Source organism: Diplotaxodon limnothrissa, linkage group LG12 (genome assembly GCF_057381915.1).
Source record: "Diplotaxodon limnothrissa isolate DT_005_m linkage group LG12, D_limnothrissa_male_GT1.1, whole genome shotgun sequence".
Classification (NCBI taxonomy): Eukaryota; Metazoa; Chordata; class Actinopteri; order Cichliformes; family Cichlidae; genus Diplotaxodon; species Diplotaxodon limnothrissa.
This window is the reverse complement of record NC_140607.1, coordinates 28333251-28358762: the sequence shown is the minus strand read 5'-3', so window position 1 is coordinate 28358762 and position 25512 is coordinate 28333251. Positions and strand designations below refer to the sequence as shown.

Sequence of the window (25512 nt, the reverse complement as noted above, 5' to 3'; positions counted from 1 at the left end):
CAACTAGCAATGATATAAATGATAATCGTGGCTGCACTCCGTCGCTGGCTGAGTGATTTATCTCGCTTTGGACGAGACTGAGCTGACGGACTACAAACGCTAACCGGAAGTAGCTAAAAGTAGTGTTTTCTGTGCAGAGCTGCAAAAACTGCGGAGGTGAGTATTGACTGAAGGCAGTGCAAAGGTCGAAGTGGAAGCAGTAGGTGTCACGGTTGTTCTGTAAGTGTTTTAGTATAAAATAAGAGTTAAAAATGATTTAAAAAAAATTCCGAGATAAGCAAATCATCCCAGGCTGCAGGTACCGTTTCTAGGGACAGAAGCTGCACAGAGAAGCTGCTTTTTCCACCGTGGTTACAACTTGCAGCTCTATTACAATGCGACAGCGGGAGATAATTACGTGTTATTATTTTGTGCAGATTAGCGAACTTAATTTGCACTTGCTCCATTATGGCAGCCGGTTCTCAGAAAAGTTAGGGTTCACGCAAGTTTTAAGAGTTTAAGGAGTTTAGACTGAGGCATTAAAAGTCAGAATCTGGAGAATATTAGAAAAGTAGTGCATGACAGAATCGTTGCACTGCATTATAAACGGAAACTGATGATATACTAGGATTTCCCACACAGCTAGCGCTATAGTTTACATAGAATGGTCAGAAATAGAGGGGGAAACAATCCAGTCATATTAGGCAGGTCTCTGGGGGAAAATGCCTTATTTTCTTTAAATCAAATATCCAGTCATTGTTCAGCTGTGGCTCAGGTGGTCTACTGTCGGTGGATTTCGATATCTCAGACTAAAGCTTAGTGTCAGTCTTAATTGGAGTGTAAATGTGTGTGTGAATGTTAGATAGAAGTCACTTACATTTAAAAGAGTGTGTGTGTGTGTGTGAGAATGAGACATGCTGACTGACTGCTCAAGAAAAGTAGAAAATGGTAGTGGTCACCAGTGCTACACTACAGCCTCCTAGTAGCTGCACCTTTAATATAAATGTTAAAATCCTAGGTGATTTTCAGAAAACGACCACATTCTTAAGTTTTCATATTCACAAACTTGGGTGTCCATGACGCCCGGCCTTGTGCAGCATGAACAAGTCCATTTACCATTTATTAACCAAGGTGTATACTGAAGAACTTCTGTGCACAGCACACCTGAAGCAGCAGCAGCAGCAGCAGCATATCACACCAGGCGCCGCTCCTGTCCGCTAACAACAGGAAAATGAAGCTATAGTCCTCCATCTTATTTCTCTAATCCAATTCAAGGCTACAGTTGGGTCGGAGCCTATCCCAGTGAGAGTCACACTACACCATGGACAGGTCACCAATCTACCAGAGGGCTAACATATAGAGAAAAACGATTATTCATGTTTATTCACACAAAATCAGTTAAACTACCATCCATGTCTTTGGACTGTGCATTTGTTGAAGGATCAGGTATGACCTCTACTATCTGTTTCCACTTCCTCTTCTTCTCACACGAACAGATGAGACTTCCTCTTCGCTCCTTTTGCATCTTCAGGAGTGTAATCGCTCAGGGGCAAGCTGTGGACGTGCAGAGGCGAGGACTCAGCGGTGCAGCGATGCGTCTGGTGCAGTTTCGACGTCGTGGTGAAGAAGCAAGCATCAGGGTGGGAGTGGAGCAAGGTGAGGGGCACAGTGTGGTGGATCTGAAGGCATTTGACCCCTTGATGCCGTCAACAATGAGAGAGCTTCTGGAGCTGGGAGACAAGGGCCTGGAGTGTGCCTGGAGGTATCAACAACTCTCTTCCATTAAGCCATTAATTAATACAGCCATACTATTGCCTTATGCTCCTTCTACTCAAATGACTCAATCATCAGCTTATTTGATTACACTCATCTCAAATCATCATCATTTTAGTATTTTCAGTTAACACAATCTTCTTTCTCACATACGTCAACAAGCTTGGTCATCTGTTCAACTTCTGTTTTCCACATCATCTAAAACAAGTCTTCCTCATCATCATCCTCAGAGCTTTGGCGTCCGGTAAGTGTGTAGTAGACCGAGCAGACATCCAGCTGCTGTCTCCAGTGACAGGTCCAGAGAAGGTGGTATGTGTGGGTATGAACTACCGCGACCACTGCCTGGAACAAAATGCTCCAATCCCCAAAGAACCAATCATCTTCAACAAGTTTCCCAGCGCCATCACAGGGCCGTACGATGACATCATATTGCCCTCTGAGAGCCAGGTGAGGGCAAGACTGACAGAGGCCTTAATAGGAAGAACAATGCTAACTCAAAAGAAGTCAAAGTTATATCTAGAAAAAGACAAAAAATAAATAAAATTCTTGTAAGATGATTGTTGAAGATCTCTGAGCAAAAACCACCACAAGAGCTATCACCTCTAGCTTTTATCAGCCTTGACTTCAAACAAGCCTGAAATCTCCGCTCTTATTATCCAGAATTACTCCCAAAGGAGTAACACATCTAATGTAGCCTTACAGACGACACAGACCCACGTTATCTGCGTTAAAGGCAGTGTGGTGTGCAGATAATAAAGGTCATCTCTGTCATATTTTTCAAATGGGTTGTGTTGTTCCTTAGTTCAAACACCAGAACTAATGAAGAGACTGCATTGAGCTGATAATGTATGTTATCAAAGAGTCAGTGCACCCTGAGCTGTGTCTGTTTAGCCCAAGTCTGCACAGCTCACACACTTTGACCACTGCAGACAGACTGAAGTCAACTGCACGCGACCTTTTCTGCTGATCAGCAGCCTACATACTGATCTCAGAGTATGCGAATTGGATAGGATTGTGTAGAAGTGCATCTCTCTAGCTTTGAACTTCAAATCCCTTGAAAGTTGTCACATTAACATTTACTTTTAATGGAAAAATACTTTTACATGAGTGGTTAAAGGTTGAGTAGGTCACTGTTTAAAGTAGGAATCTGGTCTGGACAAGCCAGACTAGAGTGAAGAAAATACCAAAGTATTATAGAAAAGATTTGGGGGACTCCTTACGTTAGCCATTAAAAGTAGGCCCTGTGACATATTTCACATTTAGTGCCTGATTAAAATTTAACCAATCAAATTAATTCTTTTGTTTTCTTTGATAGATGTGAGCAGGACAATAATTTAACAGCACAACACTTGCATAAAAAAAAAAACAAGCTGTTTTTAGTATACTTTAATTTATTAATGCTAAAAAATACACATGTGATGCTTCTTGACGCCGTTTTTACATCATCTTGGCCTTTTGTGCGATTGAAGGAGGTGGACTGGGAGGTGGAGTTGGCCTTTGTGATAGGACGAAGAGGAAAACACATCAAGGTCAGCATCACAGCATCAATGAAGGCCGCGGTGCTTTCACGCTTGGCGAAGCAGCTGTTCTGACTTGATTTCCACTCCTCTTTCTATTAGGAGGAAGACGCTCTCTCCTACGTGGCCGGGTTCACCGTGGCCAATGACGTCAGCGCTCGTGACTGGCAGATGAAGCGTAACGGGAAGCAGTGGCTTCTAGGAAAGACATTTGACAGCTTCTGTCCTCTCGGCCCAGCCTTAGTAACCACTGACACCGTGACAGGTGAGAGAACGAGCATCCGCAGCAGGAAGCGTGAGGCTGAAAGGGGGAATTAAAGACAATCTGGTGACTCATGCAATTATCTGTGATTCCGTACGCCAGCAGCTTCACCGAGTTAACAAGCTGCAATTCAGTGAGGAAATGTTGTTTTTGTAGCTGATGGGAGCAGCATGAAAGCCCCAACCAGATGATAATGGTAACCATTAGGATTTCTAAAGGCTAAAAACATTCTTGTCAAATGTGGGCCATCATGTTTACGATTCACCACGGTTTAATTTCTGCTACCAACGGTTTAATAACAAAACAAAGAAATTCTTACTTCTATATGCAGACTAGAATATTCCTGCATCACATCATAATATCCATTTTCAAAGATGAGATGTTCACATAAAAATGTCCCGCGATGATTTTTGTGCTTAACAGGCGATCATCGCTGATATTTGCTTTTGGGTTACGGCCATTATTTGAGCTGACAAGTAAAAAACTCGCGTAAGATACTATAAATGGTTATTGTTACATGCAGTTGTGAAACATTGGGTACACATTCAGTAGCTTGTAAAAAAACATCTTTAACTGCAATAAATCTTCATCATTATGTTCTGTATGATTTTTTTTTTATTTTATTTTTTTTAATGAGCGCTACATTGTTGCTTCAGTTCATTCGTTCTGGCCGATCGTGGCTCAAGAGTTGGCAGTTCATCTTGTAATCGGAAGGTTGCCGGTTTGAGCCCCGGCTTGGACAGTCTCGGTCGTTGTGTCCTTGGGCAAGACACTTCACCCGTTGCCTACTGGTGGTGGTCAGAGGGCCCGGTGGCGCCAGTGTTCAGCAGCCTCGCCTCTGTCAGTGCGCCCCAGGGTGGCTGTGGCTACAATGTAGCTTACCATCACCAGTGTGTGAATGTGTGGATGACTGAATGTGTAAAGCGCTTTGGGGTCCTTGAGGACTAGTAAAGCGCTATACAAATACAGACCATTTACCATTCAGGCTTTCATTTGTGAATGTTACAAACGGCTCGTGGATGAAGACTAAATTTATTGAACTCAACAGTAAAGATGTAAATCCACATCAGTGCTGTAAAGCAGTCCGTATATGTCAGATGTTGTATGTGTGAATCACAGCTAAGCTGTAATATTGAAGTTTTTACAGATTTTTCACATTTGGTGTGACCAAAATTCACCAAAGTTAAATCAGCTCGAGCTCTCATTGGCGCTACATTCACAGATAATTTCTTGAGAACTGTGGATGCTAGACTGCTAACAAACAGACAAACAATCAGAACTGATGACATTCTCACTTTTTTCGGGGGAGAACAAAATAACCAAACGTTGTGATGTGGTGTGGAGATGGTGCAGGAGCAGAGCAGGGTAGCAGCGTGCCCACGTCTACGGAAGGTGACATTTAAATAGCCTCCGGATGGACCACAAGCCCAGATCATCACCCCTCCATCACCGTAGTTTAGAGCAGGGGTGGGCAACTCCAGGCCTCGAGGGCCGGTGTCCCTGCAGGTTTTAGATGTGTCCTTGAACCAACACAGCTGATTTAAATGGCTAAATTAGCTCCTCAACATGTCCTGAAGTTCTCCAGAGGCCTGGTAACGAACTAATCATGTGATTCAGGTGTGTTGACCCAAGGTGAGATCTAAAACCTGCAGGACACCGGCCCTCGAGGCCTGGAGTTGCCCACCCCTGGTTTACATGGTGCTGTGCATTACAGCCGGATGTCTCCACTTTTGTCTCATCTGGACATTGTTTCAGAAGTTTTTTGTTTATTGTTCAGATGCAACTTTGCAAAACTAAGCCGTGCTGACATGTCCTCTTCAGAGAGACGAGGCTTTTCTTTTATACAACACACTTGAAAAATGATTCAACACCGTCGCTGTCAAAGACCACGTCAGTCTAAGTTTAGTTAGAATGAAAATCGCTCTTTAAAGGTAGAGTGTGCTTGTCTGCCTGTTTGAAAATGATAATTACATAATTTTTATTATTAGTAATTACCCTCCACAAGTGTCGTTGTCCTCTTACTTTGGTTATTTGCGTGCAGGTAAAACAGAGGCAGCTGAGCAATTAAAACCCTCTACGGATGGGTGACAATTTAAAGGAAAAGCCTAGATGCTTGACCCCCCTGCAGGGAGAGGAGGTGGCTGTGTTATGCTGTCGGGGGCATTTTGAATGTATGAGTTTAGTCTGTGTAAACATCACTGCACAGAAGAAAGTTCTGAGTGATCACATGTATCCTATAGTGCACTGTTGAAAAGACAGTGCCCCCGTCTACAGGTCAGAAATGATATTTAAATGCTAAAACATAAAAACTGTTGTTATCCACGATGCAGATGTACTCTTGAAAAAATAATAGTGTGTTCATGACGGGTGGTCTAATAAATTTGTTTAGACTACTTTCCACCAGCTTCTTTAAAATAATAAAATTATTTCCCTACAAATTTGTCTCCTATCTTTAGGCCTAAAGTCACAAGTAGGAAACTACTTCATGTGTCATTTCTCCTTCAGATCCTCATAACTTGAGCATCCGCTGCCTGGTTAATGGAGACACGGTCCAGGACAGCAACACGGATCAGATCATCTTCAAGACAGCAGCGCTTGTCGCTTGGGTCTCAAAGTAAGTTCCATAAATGAGAAGTTCAGATACTGTGTGTTTATGTACTCATATACATAACAAAGTACTCTTTTCTGCTTGAGTAACTCAAGCTGAGAGTTCAGATTCCAGGAAGTTAAGAAATGAAGCCACAAAAAGTTGCTGACTCTGAGCTAAAATTACACGCTTCATTTAAGACTTATCCACCCCAACCGGCACCCTGACCAGCTGGAGCGTTCTCTGATCTGATTTGAGATTTTAAGACTACAACGCCTCTCCCACTCTCGCTCAACTTACTGGTGATAATGCCTGTGTTATTCTCTTAATAATGGCAGCCCACAGCACCTTTCACAGGATCTGTGCAGACAGCGGAATAATCTGTGGGAGATATTGTTTCGCATGCTCCGGCTTAATCTAAATTAATACTGAAATTATACTGCGCGACGACGAGAAAGAAAATCCTAATTTGCTGAAGTGATGGTAATTCTTCTGATATTCCACTCTGTGCTTTTTCCCCTATTGATAGGTTTGTGACATTGATTCCAGGCGATGTGTTTCTGACAGGAACTCCTCCAGGCGTGGGTGCATTTAGAAAGCCGCCCATCTTTCTCAAGGTGATTTTATAGTCTGACAAAAGTGAATTCGCAGCATGTACAGCTGGTCTGGATATGTTTTGTTACCAATGTGGTTTATGCCTCTATCAAACATGGTAAAAGTATTGAATAATGAGGTTGGTGTTTGCACAGGTAATATCTATCAGACTGCTTTTTCCCTTCTATTCTTATCTCTGTATGGTATCAAAGAAGGCTCGTTAACCCTCAGAAGTCTTACCCAAGAAGTGGCAGCAATATTGAAACCAGAGATTGTAGAAAGTCGGTGACATTCAAGAACTTTTGAGCCCAGTTCATGAAATCATGAAATGATCACCAATAAGTACAGGATACAGATGATTGACAGGGTACTAAATTAGAGCACAGGTGTCAACTCCAGTCCTCGAGGGCCAGTGTCCTGAAACCTTTACATGCATCCCTGCTGCAACACCTGAATAAATTTAGTAGATCATTAGCAAGACTCTTGAACTTGATTGCATGCTGAAGCAGCAATTCAGCCATTTGATTCATGCTACAGCAGCTCTTGAGTGAATGAACATGGTGCAATAAAAGCACTTTTTGAAGTACATTTTTCCAAACACTTACATATATATAAATGTGCTTGAGTAAACACACCTGAATAAAATTTACTAATTTTATTCAGGTGTGTTGCAGCAGAGACAGAAATGTTTTAGGACACTGGCTCTCGAGGACTGTAGTTCAACACTCCTGCATTAGAGGGTTAGGAAGGTCGCTCACAACCAACCATCAGCAACAAAGTAATATGCAGGGCTCAAGTAATCAGAAGTGATAACAAGACCTTATCTCTAGGTTTTGGAAACAAAAGTCGACGTCAGACCAAATGTGAAAATCTGTAAAGAAAATTGTGTTACCCACAATTTTTTATGAGTCGTCTTCAAACTTCACAACAATATACCAGGCCTTGGGGGTCATGAGTACCTAGGTTGAATAAGTATTTGACCATGAAAACATTTTTCAAGAAATCATAAATAATGAGTAACATATCACGTGAAAGGGCATAGAGGGAGCTGTATAACACACTTTATTTTTTCAATAACATCCTACGATGTCACAATGATAATATAACAGGCTGACATCATCATTTTGTAATAAAAACATAATAAAACATCAAAGTTGTAGTATAGCATTTGCCCTTTGGGGGCAGTTGTGCTCTCTGAGTGCTCTTGTTTTATTTGTTCCCTTATTGCTAAGATTTGGGAGAATAATTTAATAAAACACTACGGTATCAATTTCAAACTCCTACGCCGCCTCGTTCTCGAGTCATCGCATTCACAAACATGCGTGTCCACGACACCTGCTCATCCTGTGGGGCGATGGTAATACAGCATGAGCCGTACAGCTGAGGGGTGAAGAAAGAAAAAAATGGCTCTTTCAGAGTACCTAAGTTGAGAATTTGGCTTCAGGTTAAATTTGAGGGTTGAAACTGATGATGATTTAAGATCTCAGAGGGTTAATGTTGTCATCTCAGGCGCTTACAGTCACGTGGAAAAGAAAGTCTCCTGTGATGACTTTCTTTTCCACGTGTGAGCACAGAATCTCCACACATCTGTTCAAACCTTTGGTTTACAAAGGTCGGCCAATCAGAATAAAGCCTTAGGTCACACATAAGTAAATTGATTGTAGACGACAGTAGGTCACTAATGGCCAGGCTCTGGTTGCCTAGGTAACCATCTAATGAACATGCCACTCCCTCATATGAGAAGCAGTGGTTTTGGATGTGAGGCCAGCAAAGCTGAGCCAACTCAGGACCTGCCTACTTAGCATTGCTAACACTTATTTTTTCTGTTGTTGCTGCAAGTCGCTTAATTTCATTGACATTTTGTGGTTGTTATATTGCTGCAAGGCTCTTCCTGGAGAAAGAAGCTAAAACAGAAAACAAAAATTAAACTGTGAATCAATGCAAAGCCACTTTAGTAAAGGCAAAGAATTTAAAAAACGTAGCTGAAAAGAGGCATAAAAGGACTATATTGTCCTTTCCCCCATTAATTACTAACAGATAATAAGGCTGTGATTTGAAATGTGTTTTTTTTAATTAAGTGTTAAAACATTTTTTTTTTCTTCCAGAAGGGGGACGTGGTGGAGTGCCAGATAGAACAATTAGGTTCTATAATCAACAAAGTGGTGTAAACCCTGGGAAGAGAATCCATGAATGAACATCAGCCGCTGAACTGCACCTTCTGATCACCCTCACAATGAATTACTATTCAAATAGTTTTTTTCCCCCTTTTACATAATGTGAAAAAACCATCAGGAGATATGTAAAACTCCCTGATGAATGTTTTATTCATGATACTTCAGTAATTGTGAGGAGAGAAAATGTGTTATTTTCTTTTACTACACAAAACAGAGTAATTATGTGACTCAACCTCAGAGTGATCACGAGCTGTAAAAAATACCCTCCGTCAGCAGCCGCCCACTCGTGCTGTGCAGAAGAAACCGTGAACCTACTGATTTTTCTTTTTATGTGAAAATAAAAAAGTATTTTGACACTGACGTAAAAAGTATTTCTAATTATGATTTAATATTCAGGATCAAAGACTTCAGTCAGAAGTGAAAGAACATCATCTTTCCCATAAAAGAAGGAAAACAGATTACTAGATGTGTGGAAATTAATGAAATTACAAAATGCTGCTTCCAACTGTGTGTTTTGTTTGTTTTTTGGTTTTTTTTACTTCGATCTGTGTTTCGACTCATGTAGCAGCTTTTAAATATGTCTGACAGAGCTTCAAGGATGGATTCAGTGTACTTGTTTACAATTTGCAGCAGTGTGACATGTTGACATCCTCAAACTGGCAGCTACGTTTCGACCACTGTATCCCTTATAATTTGTAAACTGCTCCAGTTTAAGATTAGTTAGCTTTTTGTTGAACATATATGGTGCAAAGTGGAGTGCTTTGCAGCTCAGTGTCTCGCTAACCTCAAAATACCCTACAAAAAAACCTCAGCCTCAGGCAATCTTCACAAGTCACAGAGGAGATTTTCATCTCATCCAAGGATGTTACGTGATTGGTTTGTCTGTTTGCCAAGAGGATTACTAAACAAGTTATGAAAAGATCTGCATGAAAGTGTTTACTGAAGGCGGGGATTGGCCCAAGATAAACCTTTGGAGTTAATCTGGATCCACGAGTTTGTGGAAGGACCCTTTAAAGGAAATTTTGGAGACACTGTTTGAAGTTCTTGAGAAAACAAACTAACCCAGATCCATCTATTATTCTGGATCCACAGCCTCACTTCATGCGCAGTGCAGAGGGAATCTTCAGCACTCTTCTAGTTTTTTATTATGAAGACTAAAGGAACACCTCGAATATGAAATCAGACTTACATATTCACAGAAATTAATGGAAAAAATGCTAAATTAGTTCACCCCCACTGGCAACTGTATAATAATTATAATAACTCAGAAAAAAAGTATTTTGCATCGTCTGAATTGCGACTTCAAAATGCCACAGCCAATCAATCCCTATCCTGTTTTTTGTTTGTTTTTAAAGGTGTTCATGATTTTCTTTTTTCCACGTGAGAGCAGCTCACATGGAAAACAGTCCTCAAAACTCACATTTCTTATTATGCAAATCCTCTGTTTTAAGTCTCGGTAGCTGCTCTTAAACAGATACTCAAACGCAAACCTTCTAATTTAATTTCTGTTCCGAGTGGGCCACGGCTACAGGCCAGTTCCACAACTATTTAGGACTCAGTATCCTCAGCTCAACACTAGAGGGCAGTAGATTCTCACGGCCGATGGCAGCTCAACCACTGCGGCTGTGGTCTGTGCTCGCTGAAGGAGTAAAAACAGCTGCACTGGCATGTGACTGTACAAACAGTCAGCTGTGAACGCCAAAATACAGAGGCCTCCAAGTCCCCATTAAAGCAAGCCATCGATTTGTCTCTGCATCTTAATGTCAAAAGGTCTACGTGAGACATACAGACTCTCCAGAGGTCTGACTCAGCACTGAATGATCTATGTCCAGAAGGAGAGCAGCTCAGAACCATGGCTGTGTGCAAGAGACTAACTAATAACTAATAAACTACTTTAAAGGGCTGTAAATGGCCTGCATTTGTATAGCGCTTTACTCAGTCCCTAAGGACCCCAAAGCGCTTTACACTACATTCAGTCATTCACCCATTCACACACACATTCACACACTGGCAATGGCAAGCTACATTGTAGCCACAGGTGCCCTGGGGCGCACTGACAGAGGCGAGCTGTAGTTGGTTTCGTTTGTACACAGTGAACTTTTTGCGCTTTTGTTCAAGTCATGATGACACAGGAACTTTTATTTGAGTATAAAGAACCAAACAAACATTTTCTCACGGAACAGACAAAACTTGATGCATCCTTCGTTACAACATAAACATGCGTGGATGCGCAAACTGTACCAACGAGCGTCATCCTACAACGAGTCCTCACAACTGATTACAGGGACTTAATAATCCTCCTCTCCTGCGGCTTTATGCAAATGCTATTACTAAAGATAAACTTAAAATCAATGTCTCATCACTGAAAAATCAAAATGCAATTAACCTAAAGACACCAGCGTCCTGGCTCAGCATGCATCTGTTTTAACTGAACACGGGCTCCCTTGATACAAACAGAGGATGAGGTCAGACTCTGCAAGAAAACAAAGCCGCGTTGAAGCCTTGAGTCATGCTGCTCAGTTAAATGTATTAATTGTAGAGGTACTGAGAGATGAAGCGGTGCAGTTTCTGCCTGTTTTCTGACAACTGGAACAAAGGACTAACAGCCAGGAAGACGCCTCCCTTCTGCCACTCCTCCAAGAGGACCTGAATTGAAAATAACAAGCAGAAACACAGATACGTTAGTAGCATCGCAACCACAGTGCTTATTATTTAGTAACCTTTATTTGAACAAAGTGAGTGCGCAGCTTTTTTTCTTATCTTCATCAAAGCGCTTCCTGCACAAGGCTGAATAAAAAACAGTGAGGTAATAAGACGGATAAAAACAAAAAGCTCCCAAAGCAACAACGCTTCAAAAATGAAAGAGAAAAACAAAGCTACAGATTTCACATAAACAACATCACCTAATTCACTTAGCAAGGTCTGAAATAATGAGGCCAAATGAAAGAGGCAAACTTAAGATTGTGTTGTCCTTCCTTTTTCTTTTAAAGTTTCCTAAAAACTAGAAGCACATTTCCTGTTTGCTTCAACTTGGAGATCTTAGAATTCCCCCTGCCTTACCATCGGAGGCTTAAGATGAAGAAAAGCTCCATTTCTGACTGATAACCTCAATAATAAACTTAATAATTGCCTCTTGAGATGTTTGCAGATAAATGGGTCAATGATGCTCTATTTTTAAAAAGACCGCGATTCCCAACCCGCAGACTGAAAGAGAAGACTGATGGGAGCAGACACTTTGCCTGCCGAGTTGAAAGGCTGGTGTAGTGGTAGAGTAGGGATAAAAATGTTGCTTCTTTGCTCTTTCTTCTGAAAATCATACCTCCTACAACAAAAGGTAAAAGTAAGTAACATTCATTTATACGGTGCTTTTTACTCCTTTACATGAATAAAACCAACACTAAACAAAAGCTACACAATAAATCATTCTGGAAAATCCTGCGTTTCTGTTCAGATTTCGGAGTTTAAGTTGGTGCCCTTCTTTCTCTTCAATATTTCCTGCTGCTGTTTGCAGAATCACAGCAGATGGAGATAAGAGAGGCTCATATTCATCTGCAAGACAAACCATTTGCTGTGTTCCAACTTTCATTTTATGAAAAGAAAAAAAAAAAAAAAAAAAACATCCGCAGACTTGAAAGCTGCAGCAGCATGATAATCTATCACAATATACATGAGGCCTTTATCCAGTCTCATCAAAGTTTCTGTTTAATCCAGAGTTCACTGTGCCCTGGTGGAGTGCTTTCATATCAGGTCATCTCACACCCAACGGGAAGAAAGAGAAATGTGCCACAGAGGATTCCTCAAAAAAACAAGTTTTGTTGCTTCATACACTCCAGCAAAATATGCAGCATAATATCCTTCAGTGAGATCAAAACAATGCTTCATTGTTAAAATAAGTCCTATTCCGCGTATAACTCCTGCACTCCACAACATGTGGCTTTTTCAAGGTTACGTTCTTATTACTGAAAGGAGTCTAGTAGTTTTAAATTCTTCCGGGTAGAAAAACCTGTAATCACAAATCACTTTTTATAAGGGGGTCATATATTTAGCGTGTAAAGTCTCAAGGAACTGCAGCTGTGAAATGAATGCAGTAAAAATTATGATATTTGAAGTTTCGAGATGGAAGGATTAGAGTGATGCATCATTGATCCCAACCAACCAACATTTAGAGGAGCCTTTTCCACATAGAAGCTGAACCGCAGCACATCTACAGAGATCGAAAGATGTTTTAATCTTTAGTCCAAACTTAGAATGGGAGAAAATGTAAAAACAGAAATAGACTGTGATAGCAGCATTACAGGTTCATTTAAAAACAGTGAGGTTATAATGAGACACTATTATTGATTGTTCTATCGATCATTTTACTTCCAACTGTGAATTAGAGAGTTTATTAGAGCCTTATAAATATGGGACTGTAAACACTGATCTCATGTGTAAATGCTGCTTTAAAACTTCTCAGTGCAACCCTACCAAAAATGGCACCGGCACAGGGACCTCTGGGGTGGGAAAGGTTAAAGACCTGAATGTCAAATGTAAACCACTTTGTCACAGTTAAGAGACCTCAACCTGTCTGCGCTACTTTTTTCCATTTCCTAATTTTAAATAACTCATGTCTTTGGCTCAGTGAATTCTCTTTATGAACTGACATTTCTGCCTCCTACATGATTGGATTTGGTTGGTTCCAGCCAGGCAGAGAGGCTTCCTATTGCATCAAACATCAGGTTTCTGTTCACAGCCACTGAAAAATGCCACCAGTTTGATTGATTAATAGTGATTTGGAGATCACTTCAACTTTTTTAGAGTTGGATAGCACCTCAACTTTGAGTCCTGAGTGGAGCTATAATTCCTGGCACACAGGCAGATTTGGACAGAGACAGAGACAGAGACAGAGACACACACACACACACACACACACACACACACAGGCTGTCACTCACCCCCAGGTCTATTAGTGTTCTGACTGCAGTGTGCGCCGCCTCCTCTGAGCAGCTCTCTGTGAGATACAGCAAAAAGACGCACATGAAACAAAAGAACAGACAGATATCCAATATAGAAAAAGCAGGTTGGGATAGGAGAACAAAGCCATACCAGTGGGACTGTATTTTTTTTCAGAGTGTAACATTGTAGGGTCATTTGGGTATTTTCTGGTTATCTTTTATGGTGTTTTTTTTTTAAACAAGGAGGATAGCATGTGATGGGAGTGAAAGGAGCTGTTTTTCTTCTCTGGTCTACGTACCTTTGTTACAACACACACTGAATCAGTTTTTTAAAAAAAGGCAAGGTGACAAGCTTTTAAAGTTTTGACACAAAAATGGAAGATCTTTGTGAGTTTTTTTTTTTCCAGAGGGATGTCAGGTTGAACTCACCATAGTGCTGTTTCTTCTTATTTGCTGTGTCACAAAGATATGAGTGTATTTGAGCCACGAACTCAGCTTCTGCAGCAGGAAAGACATGAAAATGGAGGCAATTATTCAAGCGAAACAAAGCGAGAACAATCTGCTAAGATAAAGCCATCTTATTATAAAAGCTACTAGATAAAAGCTCTTTGATTCGTCCTGTAAAAGCAAAAACCATATCTGATTTTAATTTTGCTTGTATCCCCTTCAAGGTCCTCTCCTTGGTCACCTCTGCATTGAGTTTGTGGGAAAGGAAGATGTCACTAGAAGCTAAATCTGGCGAATGGGGGCGGGGAGTGTAAGTGGCTATAGTGTTGTGTGGCCAAAAGCACACCCTGCAGCTCGGGTCATTGGTGCTTAATGCTCACTCTCAGATGTTACAGGGTGATATAGTAGAACTCTGCACTCACAATATGAACATGGGGGATAAATTAATAAGGTACATCACTGTTAACGTGGAAAAAAAAAGAACAATGTGCGTGCTTCACATTCTGTTTTTGACCTGATGGTCTTTCTTGGGCCTGGAAAAATCCAACTCCTCCAATAAAGACTGCTGTTTGGTCTTTGGGTTGTGGCTGGAGAACCAGCTCTGATCACTGGTGATTATCTTCAACACAGAAGGGAGTTCAATTTATGGCAAAAGTTGATATTTGTGCTCTGGTTTTAGGTTTCTGGAACATTTTTAAATGTACATGGGAAAATGGTCAGAATGGCATTTCTAGTTGAAGCAGTGAGTGCTTCACTGTGAGAAAACACTGCAGTGCAGAGGTTCCCACATATTAAAACAGCACTTTGTTTTCATTGATTAATTTTTGCTCTTTTGGGAGTCCACTTGATGTGGATTCGACAGTCAAAGGTTTTGTTTAGGCAACACGGCATTTCTACACCACTAATCAAGAGAAATGAAAAACTGTTGAGATAAATGACCATTTAAAATAAAAAAAATACTTAATGCATAATTAGTTTGAAATGCTTTGATTGCATATTAACAATTAAGGGTTTTTATAATTTTAGTGACTATTTGTAGCTGACCTGCAGTACCTTCATGGCCACTAGGGGGCTGCAGACCACACCTTGGACATTGCTGTTGCAGGTGAGTTTAAATCAGTATAGTTTTGGTTTTCAAAACATGAAAAATGTCACCAGCATTCACTGCATGCATCGATACTAGAGTAGGCCTGACTGAAAAGTCACTCTAATACCAGATCACGAGATTGCCAAATTACTCGTAACCACAAAAGGAATTTATGACCTATCTAATGTTTACCACCCCACATTGAACACAGGTGACCAGCTTCCCTTAAACAGTGTCCACATACCAGCCAGAGGCATCTCAAAGAGATCCAGCCCCATAGTGGTCCAGCATAGCGCCCTGAGATGTCCAGCTAGCATTCTGCAGAGGAAGAACAGCATCTCTGGACAGTGACTTGGCTGTCGTATCTAGAAGAAGTTGACACAGGCCACGAAGGACACATAAGAGTAAATCAGAATGAGGCAGTGAAGAGTTGAAAGATTATTTTCTACTACAATACCACATACTTAAACTCACTGTCAGGAGGACGATGCACAGCTCTGGGATGTGATATTACTCAAAATAAACTGTTGACTCGCTGAGGCTTGAATATTTGAAGGCAACATATTTTTATGAGAGTGCTGCTGATGTACTGTTTGTAGAAGAAAATCGCAGTGGATAATAAATACATCCAAGACTATTAACGGTACGACAGAAGGAGCCCAATTACTTCTGCCAAGTAAGCCGTGTGATTGGTTTGGTTTGTTGGTCCGTTTTTAGCAGGATTACTCAAAAAGTTTTGGACAGATCTGCATGAAAACTTCACAAAAGTGGGGCTTGGCCCAACTTAGAAATGATTAACATTTGGAGTCGATACCAATATGGATCTGAATTCAAGGATTTTTTGGAAGGATTCGCTGCTATTGTGAGACGGGAGTAAATTGGACATTTTGTGTCACATTCTAACAAATGCACAATTTTAATATCACAGTTAAATCTGAGAAATCTCTTAATGTTTTTATGAAGATACAAAAAAACGAATCCAGATACACAACTCATGAATGGTGCAGAGGTAATATTAAGCCTTGACAGAGGTATGCAGCCTCAAGTGGCCTTTTTTAAGTGCATTACATTTAAGCGAAAGACCAGCAAAGAAAACAAACACTAATGAAAGAGTAAAGCCTTCTCAATGACTTCAAACAACAGACTAATCTGCAGTGCCTACCAAAAGTTTAGAAGTACTCTGCTTCCTGGTCAAATAGCTGTTAGAAATAAATGATTGCCCCACTAATCATAAACCAGATGGGATGCTGTGTCACTGCAGGATGTTGTATAGTTCTCTAAAATATCCATAAATGCTTTAAAATTTGATCTTTCATTGCCTGACATTAAGGTCCTTGGCTGTGTACTCAAACTTTGGATAAACTGTGTAATTACTCTATAAAATGCTCTTCATTTGTCTCAGAAACTGGAAATAAATTTTGCTATAAAGACTGCGTTAATGAGTACATCAGATAATGAGAGGGGCCATGAAGCTGGTGGTTCATTAAACTACTTGATAAAGTGTGTGGGGACATTATAATCATGTGGAGTTCAGCTGCTCCTGTAAAATGTTCCATTTTCTTTGGACATTACACAACTGCACCAAACAGCTTGCAGCTCATATTTGGTTGATTCTGCTCTCCTCATCTAAACTTTAGGTTTTGTGGAAAGAGAATGGAGGTTTCTGCCACAACTTTCAAAGTGCACGGAGAAGAACAAGGGTCCTAAGAGGTCTAAGATAATTCAGGGTGACACCCTGATGAAGGCCACAGACCAAAATGTCTGATCAAGTAATAAAATTGTTCCTTATACCTTAAATGTTGCTGGGGCTTACATTAGTATATCAAAGTCTGAGCCAATCCTCATTTCTTTATATTTTGCTAGGAATATGTTAAGGTGCAGTGTTTTATTGAAACGTGGAAACGAACACGTAAATACAGTATGTAAGGCATAGTTTATGCCTTGAAAGTCAATATTTGATATGTTTATTCTTCAACACAGTCTGAACTCTTGGACAAGCTTCCTCGTCTTTTCTTAAGAACTTTTCAGGATTAGTTCTCCAGACTTCTTGAAGGAGATTCAAAGCTTTTCTTTGGACACTGGCTGCATTTTGGTCCGTTCTCCGTCAAGATGATCTCACACTGCTTCAATAATGTTGAGGTCTGGGGTCTGGGGAGACAACTCCATGACTGATAGTGTTCCACTGTGGGGGGGGTTTTCTTATCAGTTATGCTTTTACTGCACTGGAAGTGTTTTTATGATCAACATTATGCTGAAAAATGATGCTGTTTCCAGTCAGATGCTTTCTGATGGTACCTGGTATGCATTTTGACAAGATTCCCAATACCACTTGCTGAAATAGAGTCTTAAACCATGACAGACCACCGTGTTTTACAGATGGCTGTAGACATTTTGAACAAAAATGTCAAATGTGGATTCATCACTCCATCAAGAACTATTGTCACAGATTTTTAGTCAAGTTCTTGTATAATTTGGCACACCTCAGCCTCTTCTCCTGGTTTGCCTTCCCTAAGAATGGCTTCTTGACAGCAACCCTACCACCATTTCAGAGGAGTGGATGGATGAGTCGGAGGGCTGGATGCATTTCTCAGGTTCTGTGTCAGGTCGATTTTTTCTCTCTAAAGGAGATGACTTTCAGATACTGTTCATATGTTGTTGATAATTTTTAGGTCTTTTTTTTCTTCTGTCCTCTACCTATCCAGTTAAGGACACACTGCACCCAAGATACACCAAGTTTTCAGCTAACAACTCTGTTTATGCCTTTCAAACTGTGTAGATCCATAGATTCGACTAAAAAAAATAAGAATAAATGTTTCGGGACAGGCTGCTAGAAATAAAGCACCTAAAATAAAATTGTTTCTTCACTAAGATGTCTGCTATTTTTAGAAACAACTCTTTGTTCATCCCTTGTGTTTGGTGCCTAATTACCGAAGTATTGATTCACAGATCAGTGTTAAGTGGGTGAAGAAACAATAAAAAAAAACAAACATCCCTCTGGGTGGAAAAAGCAGGTAATGTCCAAACAAAAACTGAAAGGCCTTCAGAACCTTGAACATTATTTCTCAAGACCACTTTAAAACATTACAAGAAAGCCTGGCTTCTTTAGATACCCAAAATATAAAGAAATGGGGCTTTTTGCACAGCACCTTATATCTGCATACAATCCTTTTTTTTTTAAATAATGCATTAATTAAGCTTTTATAACAACTTTTTATATTTTTGCTAATGAACTGGTGCCACTTAGTCAACTGGGCTAATTCAATTAGCGTTTAAACAATCATTATAAAAAAGGTGAAGCACTTAAATACACAGAAAAAGTTGGAGACAAAAATGACAGGATGAAAACAGAGCCGTCAGAGTAACGATCACGAGTTGAGTTGTACGAGCAGTAAAAGCACATCACAACAAAAAGGTCAGCACTGCAGCTGTTGTATAAACAAGTCCAGAGAGACTGCTTAGCAAAGACATTACACAAAGAATGAATGTTTGCAAAGTGCAACAAAAAATGCATTTTCAGCACAATATTTACACAGATAATATAAGGAGCTTTAAACTACAGGAATAAAATTGGATCCAAAAGGAAAATGGCAGAATCCAATAACACTAAAATGTCGATCATATTGATTTATTTATATTGCATTTTACTGTTTGTTTCACATAACTGAGAGGCAGCATGAATAAATAACCTAATACGCACAAACAAAAAAATATATACATACATTTGGGAAAACAAAACAGCAAAGTTTTCTTGCTTTTTCTTGCCTGCAAAACAAAAGTGAATCTACCTAGGCAAACTGAGGTTAGGGAATACTTTTTGCTGTCTGTTATGTAGGTGTATGCAGTCTTGCTTCAGCACCTGAACTGAGGATAGCAGTGCAGAGGCGGCAGGATAAGAAAAATGAGCGTACTGGATGGAGAGAGTTAAAAGATTGAGTTTGAAAGAGTGGAGCTTTGTAAACTGTAGTGCGGCACTTCCTTGGTGGACAAAGCTGAAATGAGAAGAAGTTATGCCAGCGTGGGTGGCACTATGCAGTCAACCAGCGAGCTACATGTGGCAAAGCCAGTCATAAGAATGCTCTTTCTGTTGTGTGGTGATGCTAGTAAAATCTTTAAATTATAAAAAAAATCAGGGCCTGTATTTCCAGAGTTAGGCATATGAATAGTAGAGAATTGCGAAGCACAAAAGAAGAGTAGTCTCCACACTGAAGAGTGCAATTTCCAGTATTCAGAGGTGTCGCTTGGCAATCATTCATATGAAAAGCAGGTCATATACAGAAAGACGGCTCTACCTACTATTATGACATCATGTGACATGTAGCTCAGAAGGTAGAAGGTCATCTTGCTGGTTGGTGGTCTGCGTTTGATCTCAGATACTTCCTGCCCACGTGTTAAAGTCTACTTGCTTAAGACCCCAATTACCCTCCCTGCCCCTAGTGGTTATGGTTAGGTAGTATCTTCGTGGCACCTTACTGCCAATAGTTTCTGTGTGCATACTTGTATGGCTCAGGTTGTGGGTATATAAATCTTGCTCTGACCACCTGACTCCTGTTTGGGAAGAAAAAAGGTTCTAATTTGAGTTTTTCTGTGAAAACTTAGTTTAAGGTAAAATTAGGTTCAGAAAAGTGGCAGTTTCAGTCTGTAAGTTTGTAGGAAATGATTGTGAGGTAATGGAAACACAAGTGTGTGTGTAAATGGGCATGTGGGAGGCAAATTGTAAGGCACTTTGATAAAAGCCCTATATAACGTCAGTCCATTTATCAGTCCATATCATAAAATGATCTAATAGGAACATAAAAATGCCCTGAAGCTAAAATGTAACACCATTAGATTTTTTTTCCCCCCGAGCTTGAAGTATATGTGCCAGCTCTTTTTCATTTGAAAGTGTAGGTGTAGGTTTCCACTATTTACTGGAGAATTACAAAGTACAGTTTTGTTTGCCTGTATGACTTTTCTCATGTGATGCTTGAAATAAATCCCAGGAAGCACACACAAAGCACCACTGAGCTCACAATACTCCTTTCACAGAACCTGGGATACACAACCTGTAACAAATATGAACAAATTAACATTACCAACTAAAGTACAACTAAATACTATTAGGAGGAAGGAGGCAAGGAGGTGGAGGGTGATGTGTTTTTGGAAGCAATGAAGCAATGATGATGCAGAGCTCAGTGGCAGACTTGAAAAGCACCAAATCTATATATGGCTTGCCTTTTGTAAACAGACAGGTGGTGGGCACATATAACTGAATGTCCTACATATTATAACCAACACATCTATAAAGACTTAATACACTGAAGTCTTTGAAAATGCTCTCTATTGCAAAACATAATGTAAAGTGCTGGTATCACCTTTTTTTTCTTTTTAAACTGCTCATAGTGTCGACTATTCACAATGTAAGCAAATGTTCATTGTTCCGAGATTTAAACAGGAAAAGCCATTTTAAGATGACAGCACCCACGGCCATTATGGTTCTTTAATGTGCGATAAGCAAATATGCAGTTTCTTACCTTTTCCATCATCTGGCAAAACAAAATGCTTCCAAGCACGTGGATGCTAAAACTTTGAATAACAATATCCTCATCTTTACTGGATTCTATGATGCTGAAGCTTGCATTTAAAACGCTTCATTGGTTAATGCTACTGCTATCTCCATAGCTGCCAGCAGAGCTGTTAAATAGTATGCCTGCTCACATCAATGTGATAAAACTGCTGCTCTTTCTCTATGCAGATTTACATTTGCACAGTCACGACTCCCGAGACCATCACCTCAAAGTTGCTCTGCAGTGAATACGAATAACATGCCTGCACCTTTGACAGCTGGTGAATTGGACACCTTGGAAGTCGGATATCACGTCCAACAGTCACGACAGTTGGACTTCTTTTAAATCTAAGACCTTACTGCTAATTGGCATTCAGGATGTGGGCTCTATCCATGCAGGTGCTTTTATAATGGAGATTCAGTTGCTTTAAAGTTGTATTTCATGTGGTTGTTCTGGTATTTTCTGTGCATGTCCTGTAGGCAGTTTGGGCCAGCGCACAGCCAGTCCCACAACGGTGCCTTTTGAGAACAAACTACCATAATAAACATATCGGAGAGCTGAATGTTAAGTAGTGCTACTTAGAGAACGATGAGTTAATATCCGTGGGAAGAAAATCACGGCCAACCAGATCTTAAGGCTTCATAACAGATGTGGGCCTTAAATTTCAACTGTCACTTCAGTGTCTATGAAGCCTACTCACTTCAGACGTTGAAATGAGTCATTTCAACTTTTTTATGTAACTTTTCAGTCTATCCAGTCTTTTTATTTCTCTCAGTGGAAAGATGTGGAACCAGCTCTATACTGGACACAACAGAAGAGAGATGAAGGAGCTACAGGGGCTCAGGAAAGCCAGTGGTCTTCTGTACCTTATAGGAGCAAAAGTCCGGCTCCTCGCAGTCAGAATCGCTGTGATAAGGGTCGTCAGAAGTGGTCCAGGTCAGAGGACCCTCCTGTTTCTTCCAGAAATCACAGATGGGAACATCCCTGGGAACCTCCAGAGGATAGTGGGCAGAACAGACAGAAGCAAGCTCTGGTTAACATAATATGCAAAATATAATGGAGACCACAGGATAAATGGATGACATTGTGTCTTTAACTCTTTCCCCCATAAAGACGTCATTTGACGACCGCCCTGCACCCTTAACCACGAGTTTTGATATCTCAGTATCTATAAATAAAGATGTGGTTTGACCACCACTGGAGTAGTTTTTTCCAAGGGAACCTTTATAGACAGAGCCTTCTGGTGAAAACCCAGACACTTCTTTTCCTGTAAGCAGACCTGAAATGCATTCAGAAAAAGGCTTCAAGAGTTACTCCTAGTGGGCTTTAAAGGGGTAAAGAGTTAAATGAACCTGATTTCTACTGAAGTCTAAAAGCAATGCAATAGAACGCTCTCTAGTACAACACCATCCTCTGGTGAACTGTGGCCTCATTAGCGGTGCTGGACTGCATTAGATTGTGGAGGTGTATGATATAAAGTCTCCAATGAGTACAGAGTAACTTAAATAGTTATAAAACCAAATTCAAACAAAGAAAACATTAAAGAGTTGAAGGTAACATTAAAATTGCATCTTTGGGTAAAACACACACCAGATCTATTACATATTTAATTCATTAAACTACCTTTAGGACAAGATTTCAGTGCAGTTTTGTTTGTTAAATTATGCAGTTTTATAAGGCCCAACTTTTAAAACTATTAAAATTTTTCTTACTTCTTCCTGGATCAGGATGCCACAGCGAACCAGACTGTCAATGGCATCCAGCGCGAAACTCTGGGAAGACTGACAAGGCTATTGAGAAAACGTGAGAGGGCAAATGATTCAATGGTGAGGCAAGGTTACAAACAGCTTCAGCCAATCACATATCTAAAAAATGCAGAGGGAGACGGCTGACAGGGAACATAAGGTGTGTAGTAGAGACGTAGGAATCATCTTAGAACGAGAATAAGGGGTGCCCGGGAGGGGAATCAGAGCAGGAGAGATGTTTCTCTGTGAGGAATGGGGAGAGAAGTGTAGCTGCAAGCAGCAGAGACAAGAAAGAGCAGCTGCCGAAATGAAAGGTGGGGAAACAAAAAGGAATAGTATTTCTGGCTCAGATTCGGAGCCCTTGAAGTCAGTTTGATGGAGCATGTACACACACACACACACACACACACACACACACAAGCGCACACACAAGCGCACACACAGATACACAGTGCACGCATACAATCCAAAACCTCTCTCTGGCTGAGACAGAGGCAGCAGAGCAGGATGAATGGCTGTTCAGCTCCATTAAACATCCATTGAATGAGACACGCTGGCTGTGTGTGTGTGTGTGTGTGTGTGTGTGTGTGTGTGTGTGTGTGTGTGTGTGTGTGTGTGTGTGTGTGTGTGTGTGTGTGTGAGATATGAATTCAAACTCACTGGCATGAAGCCCGGAGGCAGGAGATGGCAGAGCTGCAAGGCTCTTGCAGTGAGCTCAGACTGGCAGAGCACCACATCAAACTCCGTGTCACCTTTGACCTCCACTCCTTCCACGTCACTCCGCACGCTGCTGCTGACGCCACTGTGAGCCACCTCGCACAGCATGGCTGACACCGCACACGCTACGAACACAAACATTTTATTGTTTGCCTCCTCAAGACCAAATGTGCAGCACAGGTGTTGTGTGGCAAAGCAAGTGTTTGTTTATGACAGCTAAGTAGGTTACAATTTGGCTGAAATCTGTTAGCCATTACACACGCTCTTTGGAAAATAGATACACTGATGAGATTTTGCTGATAAGCGTGAGCTAGGATTTCCGTCATTTACACAAGTGTTATTAAGTCTTTGTTTACATTCTCAATCCCAATTATCCATTCTTTTTCATGTCCTGGTGGAAAAGTCTTGACATCCAGATTGTTCATGTTCCTAAACTGTGCAGCTGTCACACCTCGGGAAATTCAAACCTGATGGAGAAACCTGTGAAGTAAATCCATTTTCCTTATTTTATTAAATTCCATACAGCACCAAATCAAAACAGCAGTCACCTCCAGGCAGTTTATACTGTAAAGTAAAGACAAAACAAAAAAGTAAACAAAAATTTAAAACAATGACTTGAGATATTCCTGTTAACTAGTTTAATAGTCATTAACTGGTCAACTAGTCTAAAAATAAGAACACACATATGTGAGATCGATTAACAGAGTGCTGTTAATTTTAGCTGTGCTGTGCTAAGTTATCATCCACAGTACACTGCCTGCACTCAGTGTGGTTAGGTATTGCTCCAGCCTGACAGTTATATGTAATTTTACTCTGGCTCTGCACACTTACAGCCATTTATTTTCTGCATCAAATTACTGCAGAACTGCGCTCATTCATGGACCTTTTCACCTCGCTTCTTTAAAACTTCCCATCGCATAAAGAAGGTCGGCAAGTGTCATTGTAACCTCTTGATGACAGGGCACTGCCAGTGTATATTAATAAAATAAAAGAAGGATTTTATTTTGCTACTTGTTTAACTGACTAGTATTTCTGGTCCCAAGTAGTGAGCAGCAACACCTCAAGGGCACATGACTACTATGGACAAAAGCTCAGGCTTCAAACAGCTTTTTTCCTACTCTTGGCTCCGGATGAGGTTAATAAAAGTGGGCGTTTCTATTATGGTAATCTCGACCACCCTTTTAACTTATCTGTTTGCAAAGTGGTAAAACTGCTTGTTGCAGGCTTGGGAATAACCTGAGGGACCGCACCATGCCCAGCATAACATAAATCGTTATGAATCATGAAAAGCTAATCCAGTAGAGTCCAAGAATAAAACTGTGAAGCAGGAAATGAGCATAACACAGCCACTTTAAACAAAAACCATTATGGAGGCGGGGGAGATTTGACTATTGCTAACCCCAAATGTGTGTTTATCATATCGCTCTTTCGATTTGCTACAACATCACAACAACGTACTGTATACAGGACCTGATGCAACTTATTTTTACCACTTGAGGTTAGCACCCATGTATGGATATACAACAAAGAGACTTTCAGCAGTACAAAGCCCCCTGCCCACCAGTTTCACTTCCTATACAACCAAAAGAGGTCATGCAGGAACAGTGAATCATGCTGGAGAAGTAGCTTCCTGTACTTCAAACCATTATTTTTACCTCCACCAGGAATCCAAAAATGGGGCTACAGTTTCTATGGCTTCATTCCTGTCTGCCTGTCAGCATGAAAATAAGATTTCAGCAGATAGCTCTGGGCTTGAGGATCTGGTAAAGTATAGATTTACGGTTTAGGATTTCTGCCATTAGACGATTACCATATATTACTGTCATGTATTATCGCTCTGTTCCCAACCAAAACACCAAAGAAAAACACAAGACACTGGATAATTCTGTAAATTAAAACACCAGATATTCAGTGCCAATACTCTTTAGATTATTGCTTTCAGCAATATCTGTGGTACAGGTGTAGATTGTTTAAAAAAAAATGTGGGGGAAAAAAATACAGCTGCGGATATTAAAACACAAAAATAAAGTGTAGGTCTGTGACAGAAGGCAAACTATGTCTTTTAAAGGAAATGAATGATTTGGACGCCCATCCATAATCAAACCTCCACACTTCTATTTTCTCCTGCTCGCATCCAGGCCATCTATTTCCTG

The 25512-nt window shown here is 40.5% G+C and overlaps 2 protein-coding genes across 6 annotated transcripts in view; one reads left to right on the top strand and one right to left on the bottom strand.

Annotated features, from left to right (window-relative positions):
- Positions 1-140: 140 nt before the first annotated feature.
- fahd2a (fumarylacetoacetate hydrolase domain containing 2A) lies at positions 141-9379 on the top strand. 2 transcript variants are annotated; one of them, XM_085368496.1, is made up of 8 exons: positions 141-156; positions 1476-1741; positions 1983-2199; positions 3222-3281; positions 3372-3534; positions 6037-6145; positions 6648-6735; positions 8818-9379. In XM_085368496.1, the coding sequence occupies exons 2-8, from the start codon at positions 1476-1478 to the stop codon at positions 8878-8880; spliced, it is 966 nt and encodes a 321-aa protein (XP_085224622.1). In that variant the 5' UTR covers positions 141-156; the 3' UTR covers positions 8881-9379. The 2 variants fall into 2 exon arrangements, with proteins under 2 accessions (XP_085224622.1, XP_085224621.1); XM_085368495.1 differs by lacking the exon at positions 141-156 and adding an exon at positions 158-219.
- Positions 9380-11415: 2036 nt separating this feature from the next.
- Positions 11416-25512, bottom strand: part of gpat2 (glycerol-3-phosphate acyltransferase 2, mitochondrial) — a 40881-nt gene continuing 26784 nt past the window's right edge. For all 4 annotated transcript variants that reach the window (XM_085368491.1, XM_085368492.1, XM_085368494.1 and 1 more), the window contains 7 exons: positions 23303-23484; positions 22610-22687; positions 21764-21889; positions 15599-15719; positions 14250-14318; positions 13821-13876; positions 11416-11532 (listed from right to left, as the gene is read on the bottom strand). In XM_085368491.1, the coding sequence (XP_085224617.1) occupies positions 11416-11532; positions 13821-13876; positions 14250-14318; positions 15599-15719; positions 21764-21889; positions 22610-22687; positions 23303-23484 (749 nt within the window). The remainder of the gene's footprint in view (positions 11533-13820; positions 13877-14249; positions 14319-15598; positions 15720-21763; positions 21890-22609; positions 22688-23302; positions 23485-25512) is intronic.

Coding starts and splice junctions, on each gene's coding strand:
- fahd2a (XM_085368496.1), top strand. CDS start 1,476: ATGAGACTTCCTCTTCGCTCCTTTTGCATCTTCAGGAGTGTAATCGCT. Junction 1,742..1,982: donor GGCCTGGAGTGTGCCTGGAG/GTATCAACAACT, acceptor CATCATCCTCAG/AGCTTTGGCGTCCGGTAAGT. Junction 2,200..3,221: donor TATTGCCCTCTGAGAGCCAG/GTGAGGGCAAGA, acceptor GTGCGATTGAAG/GAGGTGGACTGGGAGGTGGA.